The following is a 10,783-nucleotide window of genomic DNA, read 5'->3' as shown; positions in this document are numbered from 1 at the left end:
CCGCACAGCCGCTCCCGGCGCCGCGCCCGCGTCCCCGCACCGGTCCTGCCCTACATCAAGTTCCGCGCGTATGCGCTTCGTCTCGGGGGGTGGGGGGGGAGGAAGGGGTGGATTTACTCCCAAAAAAGTAGGTGGTGGTGGAATTCGGGATGACATAATTAATAAAGAGACATTTCGGTGGGCAGATTTATTACGCTGCCATGTTAACAAGAGAGAAGGAGCTTTTCTAGCCGCGATATTAACGCTTCACATTCTGTACACAATCCACAAGTACACTTGATAAATTAAAGTAGTAAGAGACCTGAAGACTATCATCTATCATTTTAATGCTTCACTGATAACGTACAGAATCAATTTCAATGAGTATCTCTTTTTTTAAAAAATTACAACAGAACGCTGTACCCTGTTTGACTCCTATTAGAATCCAGTGCACCATCAAGTATCACCCATTAGCTAAAATAAAGCACAACATCTTAGCTTACTGAAAGGATCTAATTCTGAGTTCAGACTAACGTCACCTTTTAACCCACAGTGTTTGCAGGGCCTGCCTGAAGCGTAAACAGCACAAGCAACTACAAGGGGACCTGCACAGGCTCAGCAATTCGCAGACCGGCTTGACCTGCCTCTTTGGCAGATTAAGGGTCTCACAAATCAAGTGTGTGGGAGGATTCAAAAAGGTTGATCTTGCACACTAATAGTAAAGCACGTCTCCAAAACAAGAGGATTTAAAGTATTAACTCTGCCCAACCCCTTGTCCACAGGTGAGAGTATTTTAGTGTACTTTTTTATGTTTCAACTGATGCTTTTAGCCACAAAGTTCTGGATTTGACACTATGGCTGCAGGTAGCCTTTATTAACCCACACGGAGCCAAAGATGTCTGTTGCACAACTTGCGTCAGAAATTCCACATACCAACAAGGTATCCAGATTTGACTCTGTGAAAGTATCCATAAGGCACAGATAAAATATTTCACACTACCATGGACAAAAATAGTTCTTACCTGCCATTTAGCTCGTGTTGACTTAGCAAAAATTGTGGGGTTTAATATATTATCATTTTACAAATTTTCACGTAATTCATATCTCCAAGTCAGAATGGTATCAGGGCAGTATTACCACACAGGCTGATTTATTACATCAGCAAAAGAGCCAAACCTTCATTTTGTGGTAACAAAATATTAATTAACAGTAACAATACTAAATACATGGGAAAAATAAATCATTGGCTAAAACATAATACAAAATCATTTGGAAGCAGAATACCCTGAAGACTTGCAATATTACACATAAATTTCCCTTGATTTTCCTAGGAAACTGCACAAGATGTACAGTGAGCATTAAAAGGTTAATGCATGCATGAAATGAGTCATCGTTTTCTACTTTCAAAATTCAGCTTAATTCTTCTGCATCTGAGGAAGAGGAAAACATAGCCAAATTCCCTTAAAGAACGCAACCTATAGCCAGAGTGCTGCTTAAGAAAAGAGCAACAGGCACTATTTGGCTGCTTGTGCCCCATATGTTAATTACCATCTATTTCATTTCCTAGCATTACAATTCTATAAAAAGTGACTAAGAAGAACATTTCCGCAGAACTATGACCAATTACAGTTTTTAATGTTTAATATACGCAAGGCAACGATCTGACTACATTCACTGAAACCACAAAACGTGTATGGCAGAATCTTCTTCTTTCAGAGGCCGGGTCTGTAAACTGCAGCTGCACACCACTCTTGATTTCAAGTGCAGATTTCTCCTGATTAGGGAGAGTTGAAAGTTCATCATTAACCAAAAAACCTCAAACATGCATATCAAACCCAGCCCAAATATCTATCCCCCTTCCACAGTTTTCTGCACAGACAGATAGATACATATTACTAAAGTAACAAACTAACTAGAAAGCACACCAATTTTATTTTACACAAAAAAAAAAATCTGGAAAAGGAACGTAGTTATAAAATACATCATCTTTTGTACACTGTGGTTTAATATTTCATACAGAATCCCAGAAAAAGTGCTTTAATTGAACCTTCAATATATTTTGCCATAATCTTTATGTTAACAGGACTCCTACAAAGGTTCCAGGAAAGAAATACTTATGAAACAGAGAACAAGGGAACATATAAGCCATTACAGAAGATTGGATTAAAATGTACTTACCCAGGCCTCTCAAATATCATACATCTCCATTATGTAGGCTTTAGGCACCAAGCCAATGGTTCCCTTCATTTCTCCTACCCACCAGCCAAATCTATTGTACTCCTAATTGAAAACAATATGCAATATTAACCTTTAGTCTGATATAAATGCAATAGAGTTTTGTATGCAACTCCTTATGGATGCTTTCTCTTATATACAGTTATAATCATTTCAACTGAAAATTAAAACATGGTATCTTTTTGTTAGAGGCATTCACATGCAGAGTTAGGCAAACACAGAAGCTAAATTTTAAAAAGGCCAGGCATACTCAGGAAAATTTCTTAATTACGGCCACGCTTCTCTATAACACCTACTAAAAATAGCTTTCCTCTCCATCCTGTATTTATCACAAACATAAAAGTCTTATCTTTGTAACTAAAGTCTAATAGCACAATGTTGACATATAAGAATCAACGGGGATTCTTTCAGTATGACAAGGCTAAACTCCTAAGAAACTTACAATCAACTTATTTTAAATACTACTTCGCTCAAATGTGAAGGGAACACTATATATCTAATACATAATCTCCTTCTGCGGACAAAGTCTACTATTGCTTTAGGCTTGCAGAAAATTCTACAGCAGATCTCATATGTCTGACAGATGACTAATGTACTTTTGTTTGAAATTTGTTTAGGCTTAGTGAGATAAATATGAAACAAAATGAATTATAATAGTTTAAAGAAATAATATCTTCCAAAAGCAATACCAAGTAAGAGTATTGTGGGATCCAAATTTAATTTTTCTCCTATGAGGTAAATATTTTAAGATCAATCCTAACAGTGGTTCAATAAATTGTAACAGCTGAAATTGCACACACACACATATTGAGTTACAAATGAAGCATTATTAAAACAGAGACCCCATTCAAAATGGAATGATTAGTAAGATAGAAATTACTTTGGAACAAACATGGAAAATACAAAATACACAGATATCTCTGATAAGCAACATCTGCTTCCTGCTACGCTGCTCTCCTGATGAGAAAAGCAAAAGGCTGTAGGATTTTGAATTAATGGTCCTACTGAGATGAAGCTATTATTTTGACTGTAGATAAAGTTTTTCGGTTATAAATAGTCAAGTGGAGCTTAAGGGTTAATGGAGTTTCATTAGAGCCTGAGCTATAATGATTTGCTGCTGGCATATTTGGCCTGGTCGAGAGTTCTCTAGGGTCCTATGAGGTGCTTAGTGTACTCAGCTCTCCCTGTGCTTAACTACGATGAAGCCCTGTTGATGGCCCACTTTCATGTGGGCCCAGGCTTTTTTTTTTTATTGCTTTTTGCCCTTTTTTTTTTTTTTTTTTTTGACACGCTTGCACACAGGCACACACACACTTTTATATTTTCTTATTGTGGAAGGCTGCACACCAGTCTTAAATAAAACATTTTCTTCCTTCTCTTCACAGTGAATTGGTGATTTAAAAGACTCTACCCTAACATCCATAAAATACTGCAGTAAGTGTGATTTAAAGAAAATCCACATAAAAAGCAGCAGGAAAACCTTCATTTATGATGTGAACACACAAACTAGAAAGCTGCAAAAATAATTCCACCTTCTTCGACCTTCCACTGCAGAACAGACTGCTGGGGATGGGTCTGGTCTGAAAGTCTAGAGGTATCTGAACCTGATCTTCAGTGCAAACTGCTCTCCACAGAAGTTAAGAACCACTCATAGCCTTTCCCATGGGGGTACACATTACACCCTAAATCCTTAAAGGCTAAATAATACCCTGACGCTAGGGTTTATAATGTTCCAGATTGGCCTGTTTAAAAATCTATATTTTATCTCAGAATACACTGGTTAAATATACAAACTGGATTTCTAGACTGAAGTGGGAAATTGCTGAAAGGAAGAGTAGTACTCACGTATACTACCAGAATCTCAGCAATAAATCTCTCCAAGAGAAAGCAACAAAAGATTTTAAGCTGTTACATGGAACTCATGAAGTGACTGACAAGAGTGATTAAGCAAGTTTTGCTAGACATCAGCCAAAAAAGCAAACAATACATGAAATGAGGGAAGTGGCTTAGTTAAACGGTCATTAAATTGCATATGACAAATGGCATAGAAAAAGCCTGTGGACTACATTATCCATTGGAAATGTTCCACTTAGCAACACTGCATGAACTTAGAAATAATTGTTTTTAAAGAAACAATTCAGATACCTCAAATTAAAATTAAAAGCATGCTGCTGTTTTGAAAACTTTCTGGTTTTTGCTACTTACTAATACACCACTTACGGCTCTGGCATGAAGCTAAGTGAGAAGATGAAATGAATGTTGATGTAACAGACTAGTAAACTAATTTAAGGATTCACTGCAACCATTATACCATACAGACAATATTGCAGTACAGAAGCTTTTACTTTACATTACTATTCTTTGCATGGGTCTCAAGAGCAACATGAATCCCAATTAAACTATCTGCAGTCTATAGAAGTCTGAACAAAAATATCATACAGATACCTGGCTACCAAGAATATAACACTTCAATCTCAGGTTTTAGAATAATTAGATAGCACTCCCTTTTAAACTGATTAAAGTACAGACATTTCTCTTTAAACTCCTAACCACTCCGTTCTGTCCTCAGTACCACAAAAGACTGCTTACTAGTCAGGCAGATAAGCAGTCCCCCCCGAGTCCTTTCTTGAAGTCACATATAAAATCCAAATTGATGTATTATTTCTATCAACATTATCAATTATAAACTCCTTCACAGCAATATAATTTAATTAATACACTGCTGTTGTGGGGTCCACGTGTCTATTACTGCTGCTTCAGATGTGTAGAATAAGTCTAAAGCCCACATTTGTGGGAAATAATGATTAATATGCAGAAGGATATTAATACAGTTAGGAGTTTTATATGAATTCTTAAGAGCTGGGAAGCACGGTGCTTTTGCAAGCATCAGTTTCAGATCTCGGGTACCACTGGGTTTACCATCTGGTATCCCTCAATGCATTCCGCTCTTAACATCACTGCTAACATAGGCAACTATACTTCAGAAGGACTGATAAAATAATGAAGAGTCCTTTAATCTACAGGAAACCATTGTAGTCAATTTATAAGAAATATTGCATCCCTTTGTAGGATGTGTAATTATTTTCTATTAATCATGTGCTATAAAGCTACATTATGTGGTTATTCTGTTATCACTAGAAAGAGGCCTGCAGTCAGCTCCTGACAATGTTAGGTAATTACTAACACAAAGCTTCTTTCTCCTTATGTAGAAATGCTATCAAGATCCAGAGGTGCTGTGATGCTCGCTGTATGAAAATAACTCTCCAAAGAAATTCAATAACTGCAAAATGAATTGCTCCAAGGCAAACAGAGGGATAGGAGAGGGGGGCAGGGCCAGATCCAGCTGCCCTGCAATGAGGAGAATGCACAAGTGTGTAGCCACAGCTCTGCCATGTGACTGGGAGCACATTTGCCATACCAGGCAATGCTAGGCAGGGGCAGGGGGAGGAAGGGGCCACCGCAACCCCTGGAAGACAAGCACCAGGGCAGTGAAATACATTATGCCAAATAATACGAAACAACCACCTTAACAAATGACCAAATGCTTTCTAAGCTACTTCTGTGTTTTCACTGTCTGTAAAAGTGGATTTTTTTTTTCCCCCCAGCAGAAATTTATTAACCAAAGTGAAGTAATTTCACAGGGCAGCAAGGAACAGGTTATGACTTAACATTTAACATGCTGGCAAAACGCTCTCTGTACAGCACGCTATGATGGGGGGGGGGAAAATCCCATCAGGGTTTACAGGCTCCTTAAATGCTCTCAACTGAACACACTGTGAGCAGATGCTTCTCCTTGTCCCCATCCCACCAGCTTCACTGCGCTGATGTGTACGTACCTATGACTCCATGAGACACTGATCATAAAAGTTTTTGCGCTTGGGGAAAACACAGTAGGTAGAAATACACTACCTGTTTTTTACTGATATCTTAAATCCAATATTTTTGTACTATATAGAAGAGAATTTTGATATGCAAGAAGAGAAAATGTTTATATGCAAGAGGATTTCCAGAACAGTCTCTACCTTTAGAACAGATCCTCTGCGTAAATGAGGATCTCCAGATGCTTTGCACCATATTAACTTCTACTGACTTCAGCAAAAGTTGAAAACATCTGGTCTTTGTGCAATTAGTCCCTATTGTTCAATACATGTGGTATGTTTTTTGTGTTTGTGGGGTGTGTTTTTTATTTGTTTTTTAAAAAGAGTTGCTGAAAATCATCATTGTGTTTCAATGCCTTGAAGAAAACAATGGAGTTGTATTTTAAAAAAAACACAAGTGTGTGAATTCAAGATTTTTCTCCTTCCCTCTCCCAGTGGCACTGTAAGTAATATTAACTTACCGGCTGAAGATTTGCAAACTTTAAAACTGAAAAGCAAAACATATCTATAGCCTTGTTTGAGGTTAAAGTAAGTAGCCTCTCCTATCAAGCTAAAGATGTGCGGGAAGCAGGGAGAAATTTTTTTTGAAGAATATCCTGGGGGGCAATTTTGGCAAGATAATATTTTAAAACACCTCTAATTCATCCAGGAGATTCAGACTAGCTAAAAAAATTTTAGAACTTCCTTTGGTGTAATTGCTGAATGATACACTATCAACCAGGGACCATTTTTGGCACAGAACAGCATTTTCTCTAAAAAGGAGAAAATGACAAATGTTTTAGATAACTGAATGAGACTTCTTCACAGGTAGTAGAGTTGTTTTAAGACAGCAATAAAATGGTCATCTTTAAGAATGTAAGCCTCAGATTTATTGTATGGTTGCGTTACTAGGTTTTATTTCCTGCAATGACATGAGACAAAATAGACACCAATTAAAGAGTTCCAATATAAATCAGGGTAAACAGACTGAATTCTGAACCAAAACTGGCCCCTGGAAACACCCTGGAACAACAGAAGGGCCATGTTATTTTCCATTAGATGACACAATGCCAAAATCTTTTCTAATCAGGTAGGTAAATGCTTACATATTATCAGTATGCAAACCAACAGAGCTAGAGTCACTTTGCATTAGTCTATCTTAACTAACCTTCCATTTAAAGGCCTTCGCTCTTATCTTATGTTTAGCCATGTATCTATTTTTTTTTTCTGTAAGGAATACACCTAAACAAGCCAGAAGAAAATGTACAACTTAGTATTGCATTTTAGTTTTGATCAGAAGCATCCCACTGAAGTGAATCTCCCAATGCTCCCACTTTCCTCACCTTGGCTCACTTTGCAGAGCCGTCAGTCTCAGAGCACACACTCTACACTTCTTTCAGATGAAACTAAAATGGAAGATGTACTTGAATGTGCTCCAACCACTAATGTGTCCTCATGCCACAAAACCGGGCTAGACCTCTTCAGACATCAATCCCCTTTGAAAACGCATGGTGTGGACGCCGGGGCCTTCGCACTAAGCGTTTCACTCTGCAAATCTGCTTCTATCGGTACTCCCTTTTTGCTAAGGTAGACATAGGCAGTATGGTCATGGAAAGAGAAATTACTGCTAAATATGGATCTCAGTATGATCAGTCAGAAAACAGTCTGACAAAAAAACCACTCAGGGTTTTAGTACGCCTTTCACATCTTTTTGAAAAATACTGAATAAATACATTTCATGAAGATTATACTGATAACGTACAAAATGGTCACACTGATTATGAAACAGCTGCACTCTTAAGTTGCACTTTATTTCATAAGCAGTAATCTGAGCTATAGCGATTTCTTTCTTTGTCTTTTCACTAAGCAAAAAATACAGGTTGAGATATGAGCATTTTAACAGACATTCCTTGTATTGAAAGAACAAAAATCTGCCACACTGGAAATGTACAACCACTGAATAAAGGGTAATCTAGATACCAAGTTAACACTCTACTTTCATGGAAAATTCGAGAGTAAAGGGTTAAGTCATAAGATGAGATTTCCCTGAATCATAAATACCAGCGTGAGCAGCATTATATTGCATTGGCATGTACTGAAATAATAACAGGGAAGAGTTTGAGATATAATTTCTGATTTTGAAGTATTATTTGTTGTTTTAATACAAATATAAATATAAATGAGATGGGAATTAAATTAGCTTAAAAGTTAAGAAATGTCAGTAATTCTACTAAGCAGGTGCCTGCTAACATCTAAGCAATTTTCCATTACTACTTGCATTTGGCTGATGAAACTATGGAATTTCTCAACACAAAACATGCACCTAAAGCAAACAAATACCGCAAGTGCTGCACTTGCATAAATTGTGCATAATAAACCTAAAAGAAAAAAAAAAAATAATAGGGCTACCTCCACTCACAGTTGTCTTTGTTTCTGGAAATTGATTTCTTGAGTAGAGCTATGGAAGATTTATAAAAAGGATTGTTATGTCACAGTTTGTTTCCCCATTTATCATATGGGCTTGAAAGCAAAGGCAAGCCCATAAATGAGCAGGAGGTAAGAGCAATCATCCTTTTAGAAAACAGGACACCCAAGTATTGCATGTCTAATAGTCAATATTAACTAAGAAATCTTATCAATGAGTCCCTCTATCAGTAGAGCTATAAAATGTTTTCTATTGCATAGCGGGAGAGGGGTATATAGTTTTCTGAAAGTTCGCATGACTCGTAGTGTAAAGTTATAAAAGCCACTTGAATATTCAAGAATATTATAAGTTAAAATAATAGTATGAGTTTATCTGTACAGATACATGGATCAATTAATCTGAAAAGTTAACTTTTTTAAAATAAAGTTAACAAGTACTATTGCAACAGTTCTGTTAATTCTGCTCAGATTAAAAACTCAACTTTTGAAGGAAACTCTCAAAGGTAGAAAAACCTAGAAAAAGGTTTTGGGGGGGGGTTTCTAAGACCCCATAGGACTGCTGCCACACAAAAGCCACAACGGACGTAAATATTTAGATAATAGCTAAAATAGTTTTTGAATGCACCTTTAAAACAAGGAAAACATGCTTTTCTACAGTAATTACGCTAGTCAGGCATAGTTATTTGTATTATCAGAGTATAAGCATGCAAATCATGCTCACCGCACTAACATTGACTTTTGATGCTCAGTTTCAAGCAGATTATGGGGGGATTTGTCTTTGCATAATGCTTAGCTATTTCAAGAAGTAAACGTTGCCGAACTGAAACCTTGCTCATTCTTCTAAAAGGCATTCACCTAGAAACTTACATGTAACATATTGCTCTTCTTGCTTTATTTAAATTATATCAATGCCCAAATTTGCTAAACTGATTCATAATTACTTCTGCTGTACTAATGATCTCATTTCTTGGAAACAAAATAATCACTTTTCCCCTAATTTCTATAAAGGTATATGAAAAGCAGATAAAAATATATTGCTTTGGCATAATTATTGCTGGTAGAGACAAATATCTATCTTATCACGTTCATCAGAGCAAGCTATACCATTTATATTTCATTGTAAAACAAAGAACTACTACATGTTGCACAAATATGCTCGATATTTTGTTAATGCTTCACCCTTCCTACTATAATACTGCTATACCCGTATTTAGTTCCTTATCAGCAAAATGGGATTTTCAAGAGTAATGTTCATACCTGGCTGACATATGATAGAAAGGCAATAAAGCCATAGCTAGGTTCAAGCTGAAGCTGAATTTATGACACCATTTTGGATCCCTACGCATCGCCTCCTGTCAGTACCTGCATCTCTCATTTTCAACCACTAGATGGTGTGAAAAAATAAAAAAATTGCAAAGATTCCTGCCGACTGCCACAAAATCCAAGTATTAATGTAGTGGATTAGGAAATATTTTTTGAAGAAAAGTGTTGACCCACTTCAGGATGGTTAGGTTCACTTTTCCTTTGGTTATATTTTTACTTACCAGACAAAGAGCTCGTAAATGATCAGACCTTGAAACTGAATCAAGTGGAGGGTTAAGATGGATAATTCTCTGGCACTTTCCCCTCCAAGGACCCTAAATTCAGAGCTGACAGTAGTGGCCAACACTCATTTTTCTGAAAAAGCTGTAACACTCTTTAAGCGATACAGGGCTGAATTTTCTGGGCTGTATTTTGGAGTAGAAATCATTCCCAAAGAGAGAGGCTCTATATATCTGGAGCAGCAGCAAGCCTGTTTCAAGGACCGATTACGGATTAATCACGGCATGACCACAAGACAGTTGATATACAGAGGACAGCTTAAGCTACTGTTTTTCTATTCTGCTCCATTTTTTAAATTAAATTTCTCACTCTTTTGGGGAAGGAGTAGCAAGTGATTTTTCCACCTACAGGCTGAAGATTAAGATTTTATTAGTCCCCATACTGTACCAGAAGAGCACAACCCACAAAGAGGCCAAACTCATTCAGCGGAATCCGTTTCTTCATGGGCTTTTTTTTGGGGGGAGGGAGAGGGGGGAGAGGTGGTTATTTTAAATTAGTACCATTCTTCAGAGCTGTATAACTGCTTGAAAGTCTGCCCAATTCAAGAGTGTTATCCGGCCTTTGGTAATGCAATTCAGTTATTAATTTAAGTGACAATGAAATACCTCAAAAGACATACATGGTCACATTACCATTAGTAATATATCTTCTATATTTTTATATAGGACTATCTTTCTATCCATAAA

At 37.0% G+C, this 10,783-nt stretch overlaps 1 protein-coding gene across 4 annotated transcripts in view; it reads right to left on the bottom strand.

Annotated features, from left to right (window-relative positions):
- Nucleotides 1-112: 112 nt before the first annotated feature.
- Nucleotides 113-10,783, bottom strand: part of SKAP2 (src kinase associated phosphoprotein 2) — a 125,804-nt gene continuing 115,133 nt past the window's right edge. For 2 of the 4 annotated variants that reach the window (XM_019472797.1, XM_009282029.2), the window contains 2 exons: nucleotides 2,158-2,259; nucleotides 113-1,753 (listed from right to left, as the gene is read on the bottom strand). In XM_019472797.1, coding sequence (XP_019328342.1) covers nucleotides 2,167-2,259 — 93 coding nt within the window. In that variant the 3' untranslated portion in view covers nucleotides 113-1,753; nucleotides 2,158-2,166. Of the gene's footprint in view, nucleotides 1,754-2,157; nucleotides 2,260-8,480; nucleotides 8,530-10,783 lie in introns of those variants that run through there. The other 2 variants (XM_009282028.2, XM_019472798.1) reach the window with 2 other exon arrangements.

The sequence above is a fragment of the Aptenodytes forsteri genome, unplaced genomic scaffold (assembly GCF_000699145.1).
Source record: "Aptenodytes forsteri isolate BGI_AS27 unplaced genomic scaffold, ASM69914v1 Scaffold164, whole genome shotgun sequence".
NCBI lineage: Eukaryota > Metazoa > Chordata > Aves > Sphenisciformes > Spheniscidae > Aptenodytes > Aptenodytes forsteri.
The sequence above is the reverse complement of the archived record's forward strand: the minus strand, read 5'-3'. Positions and strand labels throughout refer to the sequence as shown.